Here is a 12,380-nt window from a genome sequence, read left to right on the forward strand (position 1 = left end):
TCAGAAATCTTCCTCTAAATGGGAAGATGGGGACTCAGTATTGGAAGAAAGGTTCTGATACCAACTTTAGTAAAACCCTTTATGTGTCTGCAATCAATATTCTTTTGAATATATCAGCTTCCGTTGTTTCAGCTATAACCCCTGTAGGCTGGAGCACTTGGGCAATGTGAGTAGAATGCAGCAGTGTCAATTTCCCTCCTTTGAATCTTAGACAGGTAGAGAAATTATCTCATTTTAAAGTCCTAAGTATTCCCATACTCAGTTTTAGACACTTCTTGCTTTTCTTACTGAGATAAAGTGTGTTATTTTGAAAATCCAGTCTTCAGAAATCGCATTCACTTTGTCATTGGTTCATTCATTCTTGTAGTCATTCATTCATTCAGGTACCCACCAAGCCCTGTGGGAGACCCTGTGTTGGGCGAAAGGGCCATGTCAATGGGCCATCACTCAGAAAACCGTGGGAATCGTGGTCAGGATGGAAGTTCTGGAGTCAAACCTACCCTGAATCCTGGCTCTGCTTCCCATGTGCTCTGTGATTCTGGGCAAGTTGTTTAACCTCTCAAAGCCTCCAATTCCTCATCTCTACAATGGGGTAATAAGCATAGCCACTTAACTAGATTTCTGTGAGGATTACCTGAGATAATATATGGATGAGCCTGCACTGTGCCTGGCATACAGTAAACTCAGTAAATGATAATAGAGGCAATGGTAAGGACAGTAGTAACTTTTATTATTAACAATTATTAATGAGACAAATAGCATGAGAGTGATAGGAAAAGCGCTGTTAGATGTTGGACAGAAGATAACTGGGAAGATTTCATACAGAATTTGACTTACTAGATTTTTTTCACTTGAGGTTTAAAAAAAAAATCTTAGTGGAGAAATTGGGAAATTCCCTTCCCTTTGCATTTCATTTTCTATTACTTTCCTGAAGACTGAAACTTCAGTGTAGAATTTAGCTGAAGGCTACATCCCAGCATTTGCATTGGCCTTGGAGTGCCAGGGTAATTATTCTGTCAATTATTTGACTTTTTAAAGTCTGTCTACCTTGAAGAACCTCTGCAAAGGAGGACCGTGTTAATGTGTAACACAGAGATAAGCAAGGCTCTGCTCTTTTTTTTTTCCCATGGTTGTTCAACTGGAAAACTGAAATGGTTCTATTTGCGTCTCAGCCAGCAGTGTTGAAAGGTGGGGGATAAACGGCTTTTACTCATGAAGTACAGTGGGATGTGAATTTTAGCAATGCAAAATGCCACGTATCACCTGCAATTTGTTTTTTTAAAACACACACACACACACCAAAAAAAGGAAATCACAAGACAATATAAACCTCGCTTGAAGAAACGATCGTATTTAACAAGAAGACAGCAAAGAGAAATACTCTGAGTTGAGCCAAGTAGATGTGTGCTGCTTTTGTAGATGGAATAAATGATCCTCACTTGCATAGACAGCAAGGTCATTTTTCTCACCCTAAATGGAAGGCATTAATCATCAGCTCTGAAGAACAACATTCAGGACAAGAAGAAACAAGCCACCGCTGCAGGAGGTATTGAATTGAGCCAGAGAACTGGGGGCCCTGTGGACAGGAGCCAGCTCAGCCCAGGTAGCAGCTCCCAGATCAGCAGGGGTGGGTGGTGGAGCTGGCCCTCTTGAGCCCTAACAGCTTTGTTGCGAACTTTCCATTGTTCAAGAAATCTCCTAGTTACCATCCAAGTGCATTTCTGAAATGCCTGACTGTGCTCCGGGCTCCGTAGGCTCTGGATTAGCTGGTTCTCCGTGGACCCCGTCTGCATAAAAAGCAAAGATCAAAGGAACATGGTAGAGCTCTTTTAAAAAAAAAAAATCCTAAACTCACAAGTGAATGGGAAATGCATATTTATATCACTGGCCCATCAAGGGTAAGGGTGTTCTGTGAGAGGGGAGGAAGAGAAATCATTAAGCAGGAGTGAAGCTCTTCAGATTAAGAGCTGGAAGAACTGCATTGAAGACTAAGAGGAGACTGAAGGCAAACAGTGGATCTTTTACCATTTTTCTTTTTTTTTTTAGACAAGTTTGAAATCAAGTTTTACCACTTTCCCATCAGCTACACCAAGTAGTTTACTTGTGCAGTGGCTAATTAATTTGTTGAGGCAGAATTTTAGGTTACCTATGAGGTGATATGGAATAGTGATTAGGAGGTGTCTAGCTTTTTAATCCCAGCTCTATCATTTATGAGCCTTGTAGCACTGGGCAAGTTACTCGACCTTTCTGTGTCTCAGTTTCCTCCTCTGTAAAATAGGAGACAGTACGAACCTCACAGGGCTGTCGCGAGGGTTAAATTATTTACACATATGAATGCCCATAGTGGGCAGTCAGTGAACAGGTATTGCTGTTGATTTTGTTACCGTGGCCACAGTTGGGTGGGGTGGGTGGTGGGTGGCAGGAATGAGTTGAGGGGGAAAAAGAGTAACATGAAACAGGATAATAGAATGTGGTTGTTGACAGGAACCATGAAAGTCATCCGGCCCAGCTCACCCTTAACCAAGGAAACAAATCGTATGGCATTTTAAAATAATTGTTTTGAAATTGTAAGTAACAGTGCCGATTTATTGATTGAGTGCTCTGTGTGCCAGACAGCATGGGAAGCCCTGCGCCTGCATCACAACACTCCACGAGGCCTGAGTGCTGTTATTACCCCATTCTGTAGATGAGAAAACTGAGGCTCAAACCGTTAAGTCATTTAGCCAGCATCACCTGGATCTGAATGCAGACCTGTGTGAATGCAGAGATTCTGTGTGTGACGCGGCAGTTCTGTTCCCTTTGCATTTTATTTCCTGTTACATTCCTGAAGACTGATGATGCTTCAGTACAAGATTCAACTGAAGGCTGCATTCCAGCATTTGCATTGGCCTTGGAGTGCCAGAGTAATATGTTCTGTCAATTATTTGACCTTTTAAAATATGCCTTCTTTTGGTTAGCCATGGTGGCTCACTACTGTAACCCTAGCACTTTGGGATGCTGAGGCAGGCAGATCACTTGAAGTCAGGAGTTTGAGACCAGCCTGGCCAACATGGTCAAACCCCGTTTCTACTAAAAATACAAAAATTAGCCGGGTATGGTGGCATGTGCTTGTAATCTCAGCTACTCAGGAGGCTGAGGCAGGAGAATCGCTTGAACCCGGGAGGTGGAGGTTGCAGTGAGCCGAGATCACATCACTACATCCCAGCCTGGGCGACAGATAGAGTGAGACTCTGTCTCAATAAATAAATAAATATGCCTTTCTTGAAGAACTGCTATAAAAGGAGGACTGTTTGGATGTGTTCTGTGGTCTCATAGAAGTGAATGTATAGCATCCATGAATACATGCCTTATTCTGCTTTGTCTCTTTCATATAAACCCGGAGCACCATATTTTGTTTTTTGTTTTTCTATTTCCACACTATACTGACATACAGAGTGCATATTTTGAAAAATACTTTAATACTATTAATTTTGAGTAAATCATGTTTCAGTACTAGCAAGGTTAGCGTTTAAAATAAATAATATTCATAAAAAATTTCCCTTTGGAATCAAGCCATCATTTGATTGGATATGATTGAAATTATGAGTAAGATGAAGGATACATCCCTGACAACTTTCAACTATTGCTCAGATACACATGACTGCGTTTTCAGGAAGTCTGTTTATTGTATCCTTTACTGCTGACAGACCTTTGTTACCTTGACCTTAAATAGGTAATGATTCTTTGATCTTAGTGCTTCCCTCTGAAGTAACTAAAATCAAGACTGCTCCTTCTCTGACATGGCTTCCCTTCAAATGTAGAGGATATTTCACAGGTGTGTCCCCACCCCAGGCTTCTCTTCCTTAAGCTAAACACCCACATCACCTTCTAAGCTGGTTTTCAGACCCCACAAGATCCTTTAATCTGTCGGTTCTACTCTTCACCTCTTGGAAGGGAGCCAGTGCTGCAAGACTGTCGGATCTGTACAGAGCAGGCTGGAGCCATACGCTTACACGAAGGTGACCAAAATGGCTGGCTTCTTAGTTTTCTGGCTTCATTGATGTCAGGGAGGTTGCATGGTTAAATAATGAAGGAGGAGTGACAAGCAAGAGCCAAGGGAGGGACGTCCAAGGACTGTTTCCAAGTGATCCATGGTAGAGGCTTCATGGCATTCCTGTTGTTTGTGCTTTGAGCAAGAATTCCTTGGTACGTTGGTTCTAGTAAAGAGATCAGCTACGGTCTGAATATTGGTGTCCCCTAGAAAATTTCTCTGTGGAAGCTTTAATACCCAGTGTGATGGTATTCACAGGTGGGGCCTTCGAGAGGTGAATGGGATTAGTGTGCCATAAGAAGAGACAAAGAAAGATGATCTCTCTTTCCACCATGTGAGGCTACAGCAAGAAGGCAGCCGTCTACAAGCCAAGAAGTGGGCCTCCCCAGAACCCTACCATGCTCGCACCCTGATCTTGGACTTCCCATTCAATACACTTCAGATGCTTAAGCCACCAAGTCCATGGTATTTGTTATAGCAGCCCAGGCTGACAGAGACAAGAGCCTTGGTATTCAAGATTTTTATATCGTATTCCTGAATTCTTGAAAGTTCTGAAAATAAGCAGATGTTCATAGGGCCCATATATAGTTATGTATAACAGATCCATGTTCCAAGTGGACAAGGATGAGTGGAAAGGCAGGTACTTCAGTCATACACAGATATTCAGGTAGCTCCTTGATGACCTGTCTACCCACCACATTCCTCTGCCTTGTGTCTACCCTTTTTTTCAAATGCGAAAATTATCTGGACTTTATTTTTCTACTTGTCAAATTCTCTTTAGCTTTTTTTAGCTGTTGTGTTGACCTCTTCTATCTCTAAAAGGCATTTGGTTATTTTTTTTTAATGTTTTTGCTTCACTGAAGCTTAGTGTGCTTTTTATGGTTTTATGGTTACCTTGCAGAAATCTCATTAGAAAAGCACTTTAATATATTACTTGGCAATGAGACATCTGACAATGTTCTAGTTCATTAGTTAGGAAACCTCCCCAAGCTTGGAGGAATAGACATTCCTCTGTGAATGGTAGAGCTTTGATCACGCCTGCAGGGGCCAGGATTTATTTCAATGCATTTTAGGGGAGGAGAAGATATCCTAAGCCTGGCAAAATAAAAATAACACAGATTAAGGAAACAATGAAACATTATTTTAAAAGAAATGCACTTCAGTTAATATTATTCTATGGGATCTCCTGAGTCCTTTGAAGGCAGAGCTTATCTTAGAAAATATGTCTCCTTTAGTGGGCAGGAGGTTAGTTAAGCAACCTCACACCAGATCACAGATTATACTGAAATGATCCTAATAAGGATAGACTTTCCAAAGCTATATTCATTTTAGCATGAATAAATGGATTCAAGTCTTATTTGTGGGATTTTAATTTCCAACTTTGAATTTGCAAACTATCAAATTCCTTCAAAGACACGGTGTGCAGAGAAGGCTCTGAGTAATAGGATTGCTTATTTTTAAAGGAAGATGCCCTTTAGCAAAGCACGAGGCTTTGAAATGTGATCAGTCAAGGATCCAATCAGCATGGATTTCCCCACATGGCACTGTTTCTTGTTGAGTTCCAACCAGATTTAATAACTCATACAAAATGCAACTCCACCCTGAGGGTGCCTAGTGCATTCAAAGCAGATAATGCTATATTGTTTTAACACAGATTATGCCAAATGAAGTACAATTTAAATTCCTGAAGCATAACAGTCCTTGGGTGCTTGTGGCTGTGTTTTAGTTGGGTGCTGTATCTTTTCTTTCTTTTAATTGAAAGACTTAAAAGAAGCAAGCTGTCTGAAAAAGTGTGTAAAAGAGCTTGGTTTTCAAATGGTATAAATAGGACAGAGGCAAAGGATGCTATGGAAAAAGGGCCTTCCTCCAACTTTAAGAGGTAGAGGAAAGAAATGGGAGAGTCTGGGCAAAAGTGACGTAAGCCCCTGAAGTCAGGCTGGAGACTCTTTTGTGTCTCATGTGAGGAGAGAAATGGGTGAAGCCTATAGTACTTTCACACTCCCCTGAATGGGAAGTAGAGGCCAGATGCCAGTTGCGGCTTCTTTTTAACTTTTTAACACCTTAGAGGCAGGAGAAAATAGTGGGTGGGGGGAATGTTTTTATTTGGGATTAGAGGTAAATTTTCCAGGCCGGACGAGGTGGCTCACGCCTGTAATCCCAGCACTTTGGGAGGCAGAGGCAAGCAGATCACTTGAGGCCAGGAGTTCAAGACGAGACTAGCCAACATGGCAAGACCCCGTCTCCACTAAAAATACCAAAATTAGCCAGGCATGGTGGCGCGCACCTGTAATCCCAGCTACTCGGGAGGCTGAGACAGGAGAATCGCTTGAACCTGGGAGGTGGAGGTTGTAGTGAGCTGGGATTGCTCCACTGCACTCCAGCCTGGGTGACACAGCGAGACTCTGTCTCAAAAGAAAAAAAAAAGAGAGAGAGAGAGATGCATTTTCCAAAGAGGAAAGTACGATGGGCAGAGTTTGGAAGCTCGCTTGCTGGTGCCAGGACAGTGGCTGGGTGAGCTGCTGCCCTTGGGAAAGTCGCTAGGTCCTCCCATCTTTCCTCTTCCCTTTTTCCTCACCTTTGTGCAATAGAGATTATGATCACTCCCGATCAACTCCACAGGACTGTGCTGAGGATCAGATAAAGAGAACACGCTTTAGAAGGCTCACCACAAATGGGCTGTGGCCGTGGAGGTGGTGGTAGTGACAGTGGTATTGGCATCTGGGCTGGCTTGTAGCCTGGCCTGTAACTGTAGTTGTGAAAGCTTAGGGGGCTGTTTGAAGAGGCCCCTCCTAGTCTGACCTCATGAGCCGGAGACACTAGTAATCTTGGGCAGTTCTGGGGCATTTTGTTGTTATTTATTTACTTATTTATTTATTTAATTTTTTTTTTTTTTTGAGTCAGGGTCACTCTGTCACCCATGCTGGAGTGCAGTGGCAGGAATCTCAGCTTATTTCAATCTCAACTTCTCTGGCTTGAGCAATCCTCCCACCTCAGTCCCCCAAGTAGCTGGAACTACAGGCACACACCACCATGCCCAGCTAATTTTTGCATTTTTTATGGAGACAGGGTTTTGCTATGTTGTCCGGGCTGGTCTTGAACTCCTGAACTCAAGCAATCCTCCCCTCTCAGCCTCCCAAAGTGCTGGGATCACAGACCTGCACCACCATGCCCAACCCAAAATGCATTTATTTAATATACATCACAAGCACTCAACTGGAGGCTTAAAAGACTAATAATAATAATAATAATAATAATAATACCACAGCTCAAGATACAGAGTGCTATACAAAAATCACAGAAAGGGCAGACCATCTAAGGAAAACTTAAAAAGACGACATAAGGACAGGCTGGGCAGCCTGGGTCAGGGCTCCTGTCTGGTGACCTGCTTTAAGTAGGTTTCTTGCAGGTGCTTCTTAAAAGCTGTGGGGGGTTTCCAGAGCTTGGCAGCATGCCTGTTCAACGAGCTATCAATGTTGGGTTCGCCTCGAAGGCTGTGGATGGAGAGCAGGATGGTCCTGACATCATACAGGGCAGACCACTTGTCCTTCAGGATGTCCAGGCAGATATTACCCTGGGTGTCCATGTTGGGGTGGTAGCAGGGCGTGAGGAACTTCACCATTGGTACATTGTAAGGGTAGCCCCTGGGGAGCTCTAGGGAGAGCTTATACCTCAGGTCTTCATATGCTGTGCCAGCTGCTCAATGGATGGTCCCCACCCATTTGAAAAGGTTGCCTGATTCAGGCAAGGCAGAAATCCCTGTGTCACTAGGCATTGTGAAGGTCACCAACTCCTGCTGTAGCCTTTTGCCCACAAGGTACCGGGCAGCACCCCTGCTGGGGGTGGCACCTTCATAGGCAGCAGCAACACTGGTGGTGGCTGGGTCAAGGTTTTGACAGGCCATCTAGGTGGCACTGACAGAAAGATAGGAACTTAAAGAACACAACTGCAACTGCCTGTTTAATTTTTTTGAGACAGGGTCTCCCTCTGTAACCCAGGCTGGAGTGCAGTGGCGTGAACACAGCTTGTTGTATCATCAACCTCCTGGGCTCAAGCAATCCTTATGCCACAGCCTCCTAAGTAGCTGGGACCACAGGGGCACCCCACACAAACACACTCAGCTAATTTTATATTTTTTTGTAGAGATAGGGTATCTGCAGCCATAAAAAAGAATGAGATCATGTCTTTTGCAGGAACATGGATGGAGCTGGAGGCCATTATCCTTAGCAAACTAACGTAGAAACAGAAAACCAAATACCATGTGTTCTCACTTACAAGTGGGAGCTAAATGATGAGAACTCATGAACCCAAAAAAGGAAACAACAGACACTGGGGTCTACCTGACAGTGGAGGGTGGGAGGAGGGAGAGGAGCAGGAAAGATAACTATTGAGTACTGAGCTTAATACCTGGGTGATGAAACAATCTGTACAATAGACCCCCGTGACACAAATTTACCTATGTAACAAACCTTCACATGTACCCCCAAACCTAAAATAAAAGTTTTTTTAATTAAAATTTAAATTTAAAAAAAGAGATGGGGTCTCACCATGTCTCCCAGGCTGGTCTCGAACTTCCGGCCTCAAGGAATCTTTCCATCTCAGCCTCCCAATGTGCTGGGATTACAGGCATGAGCCACTGCACCAAGCCTAGGACATTTTTAATAATCACCTCCCTTACCCCAGCCAAGGTTCCCAATCCTCAGGGAAAAAGCTGTTCAAGACAAACCTTCCTAAGCAGACCCAAAGCTTTGACAGCCCATATGAAACCTGCCTAGGAGTACCCTGCTAGCCTCCATGACCAAATATGCCACAGCAAGGCTGATGTGGCTCCCTTAGACCTATTCTGATATCAACTGAGATCAGTCCCTTATTCTCAGCGGAGAGCCTGATGGCCACGTGTGTGCTGTTAGAGGACACTGCCCACACAGTGACCACCCAGGGAAAAAGAAAGAGAGACCCAGTTTCCTTGTGTGTGTTGCAACATGGCCAGTGTTAGAGATCCAGGGTTGCTTAATCTAACCCCAAATGATTAAGAACCAGCTATGATACCAGACTGAGTGCAAACTTAGTTGTCTGCACAGATAAAGAAAGGAAATAGACACACCAGATGTAAAAGCCCCAAATAGGCTTCCTACTGACAGATCCTGCTCTCCTAACGCATGCAGACCTCTCTGACTTGCTGAGATGTATGTATATTCAATGACAGCATGGAATTGAATGGTTGACTAGAAGTGGCTTTCCAGAGGCTGCAGCAGGAGGAACATTATTTGTAAACACCAAGTATTTCATTCCCCCCAATATATCAAAAACAGTGTTTTCAGTAGGATCTGGAGTACTGCATTGATGGGCATCACTTTTGACCAACATATGCTCATGCAGTACCTTATATAGATTCACACACTTCTTCTAGACAGGCTTTGCCACCACCTTATGCACATGGACCCTCGGGACTTCAGTAGCTTGCAGGGCCAGGTGTGTTCAGAGCAGAAGAAATAGGAAGTAGTGTACAATGAATAGGTGCAGGGAGAACCCATCTTCAAATGAATTGGCCTTTTTAATTAGCAATTTTATGTCAACAGATTATTTAATACATTGAGATGTGTGTGTTACAGCATTCAACACTGATCCACAAGCTTGAACACATTTGTGTTTTAGAATTAATCGATTTTAATCAAGTAGAAAAATACACTGAACATCCCTTGTATCCAATGCTCATTACCTCTGCGGCCAGTTTGTGAGCTGGCTTGTGTTGTCTTAGACTTTCAGAAGTGAAAACAAAGGTCTTCTTATTGAACCTTTTGGTTGTACATTGCATGTTTGATTTGAGAACAGTTATGGTTCAGGCCTGCAGTAAGAGATTGAGAGCCTTACATCATTATCAATGTGGCCTGGGGCATCCAACTCATTTAACTAGAGGATAATGCAGAGGAGTGATTTGCAACTGACTTCTTCCTCCCACAAACTAATCTTTTTAAATGGTTTGCACTTTTTTCTGTCCCCAAAGGGATTTGTTAAGTGTGATTTTCAGCAGGACATGTACTTTTTTTATTTGTTAGCCATAATGGAAATGCATAGATAAACTGAATCTGTGTTAACATAATAAGACAATCAAATTTTTTGTTTAGTTGTGGGGAAGGGACGGGATAGAGGAAGTAGAAAAAGCTCCCTCAAACATAAGCTGAATATTTATGTGGTTTTTGTTTTTATTTAAACCAACCTCTTTAGAAAAGTACTTTCTTAATAAGACATTATACAATGAATTTTTCCAGTCATTTTGAGGGAAAAATATGGTACTCTGGGAGAACTTTTAGAAGAAAGAGGAAAGACTCACTTAAGATTCCCAGGACCTACAGAGGGCTGGTGCTGAATAGTTCCCACTGAGGACCTTCCATTTCGGTGTTTTTTGTCTTTTGTTTTTTTGAGACAGGATCTCACTTTGTCACCCAGGCTGGAGTGCAATGGCACGATTCTGGCTCACTGCAAACTCTGCCTCTGGGGTTCAAGCAATTCTCCTGCCTCAGCCTCCCGAGTAGCTGGGATTACAGGCGTATACCACCATGCCCAGCTGTTTTATATTTTTAGTAGAGACAGGGTTTTGTCATGTTGGCCAGTCTGGTCTGAAACTGCTGACCTCAAGTGATTCACCTGCCTCGGCCTCCCAAAGTGCTGGGATTGCAGGAGTGAGCCACCGCACCTGACCCCGTTTTGTTTTGTTGTGAGAGACCATAAACAGCCTAGAAAGATAGAAATCTCAATAATGAGAAGTTTCTGTAATGTGTGGCTCCTGCCCACCTTCTCTCTGCTTATTTGCTGTCTTTTTTTTTTTTTTCTTTTTTTAGAGACAGGGCCTTCTCTGTCACCCAGGCTGGAGTGCAGTGGTGACATCATGGCTCACTGCAGCCTCAAACTCCTGGAGTCAAGCAATGCTTCTACCTCCACCTCCCGAGTAGCTGTGACTACAGGCAGGTGCCACCACAGAAGGACAGACCATCTAAGGAAAACTTAAAAAGACAGCACAAGGACAGGGTGGACAGCCACCAGACCTGGCTAATTTTTTATTTTTTGTTTTATTTTTTGTAGAGACCAGACCTCACTATGTTGCCCAGGCTGGTCTCGAACATCTGGCCCCAACAATCCTCTCACCTCGGCCTCCCAAAGCACTGGGATTATAGGCATGAGCCATCACCCCAGGCCTATTTGCTGTCTTGATTCTCTTTTCTGCTCCCTCCAGCCCCACAGATAGCCCAAGACCCCAAATGGGCAGTCAAGCTTCCCCACTAAGTTGAGTTTCTTTACTGGGCAAGTCAAGATGTCTTGGTGAGATCCTGTCTTGAAACAATGCCAGGAAAGTACATGAGGTCTCCTTCCTCCTAAAAACACCCCTAGAAGGAGGCCTGGGAGGGGCAAGCCTGGCGGTTCAAACTGGTGATTCAACCACCCACATAAGACCCTCTAGGCCTCACGGCTGGGTGAGGGGCTCAGAGAATTTCTCCAATCTTGGCCAGAAAGGCTTCCTTACCGCTTTCACATTTCTCCCGTGTCCTTCAGAAGGGGCCTGCATCCAAAAGTGGCCATGGAAAGCTTCACAGAATTAGCTTTTATTGTAAAAAAGTAGCAAATGGAGGAATGACTGAAGAGAAAGCATGCTCCAGCTATCAGTCAACTTTGAGGGCATGAGCCCATGTTCTAAATTTAAATACAATCTGTCCCTTTCTCCTTGTATATCCAGTTTCCTTTCACTTCCCTCGGTGCCTTCAACTAATCCCATTCTTGGTTTACTGCTTGGCAGTGATAATTATATACATGCACTGTGCCAGTTCAACCTTTCATGTGCCAGTTCCCATCTTTTGATATTTTCTTTTATCTTTTCTGTGGAAAATAATGTGACAAAATCCTGCCATTTGTATGTTCTTCATTTTTTACTCCAACCATTCACTACTGAATGGAAAGTGTCTCAGCCTCCTTTATTTTTCTCTGCCGTTACTGATGTGTTGCTAGGCCCATCTTATCTGTGCATTAGCTCATTACTTATTGTCATCGCTTGTCACTGGCTGCCGTTTCCCCCGCCTCCCTTGGGTGTTGTGTCTACACATCTTTGCTATAGGGGAAATTAGATAGTAAACTGATAATGTCAGTCCTTTGACTGGAGGTTAGCATTTCAAATGCTCACATATTTTTTGTTAAACTCACTTTTTTTTTTTTTTTTTGAGACAGGGTCTCTGTCACCCAGGCTAGAGTACAGTGGCACGATCTTGGCTCACTGCAACCTCCACCTCCCAGGCTCAAGCAATTCTCCCACCTCGGCTCCCAAGTATCTAGGACTATAGGCATGCCCCTCCACACAGGGCTGTTG

The 12,380-nt window shown here is 43.5% G+C and overlaps 2 protein-coding genes across 2 annotated transcripts in view; one reads left to right on the top strand and one right to left on the bottom strand.

Moving 5' to 3' along the window:
- Positions 1-12,380, top strand: part of IGFBP7 (insulin like growth factor binding protein 7) — an 81,215-nt gene that overhangs the window by 31,794 nt on the left and 37,041 nt on the right. The gene's annotated exons all lie outside the window — the stretch shown is intronic.
- On the bottom strand, positions 7,385-7,931 carry LOC101139396 (ubiquitin-conjugating enzyme E2 C-like). The gene is made up of 2 exons (XM_063705110.1): positions 7,796-7,931; positions 7,385-7,714 (listed from the first exon to the last, which is right to left on the bottom strand). The coding sequence occupies exons 1-2, from the start codon at positions 7,929-7,931 to the stop codon at positions 7,392-7,394; spliced, it is 459 nt and encodes a 152-aa protein (XP_063561180.1). The 3' UTR covers positions 7,385-7,391.

Source organism: Gorilla gorilla, chromosome 3 (genome assembly GCF_029281585.2).
Source record: "Gorilla gorilla gorilla isolate KB3781 chromosome 3, NHGRI_mGorGor1-v2.1_pri, whole genome shotgun sequence".
Classification (NCBI taxonomy): Eukaryota; Metazoa; Chordata; class Mammalia; order Primates; family Hominidae; genus Gorilla; species Gorilla gorilla.

Bases quoted from the DNA above. Each gene is read 5' to 3' on its own strand.
- LOC101139396 (XM_063705110.1), bottom strand. From the start codon at position 7,931: ATGGCCTGTCAAAACCTTGACCCAGCCACCACCAGTGTTGCTGCTGCC. The intron at 7,715-7,795 runs GTGACACAGGGA...CAGCTGGCACAG, and splicing joins GGTGACCTTCACAATGCCTA to CATATGAAGACCTGAGGTAT.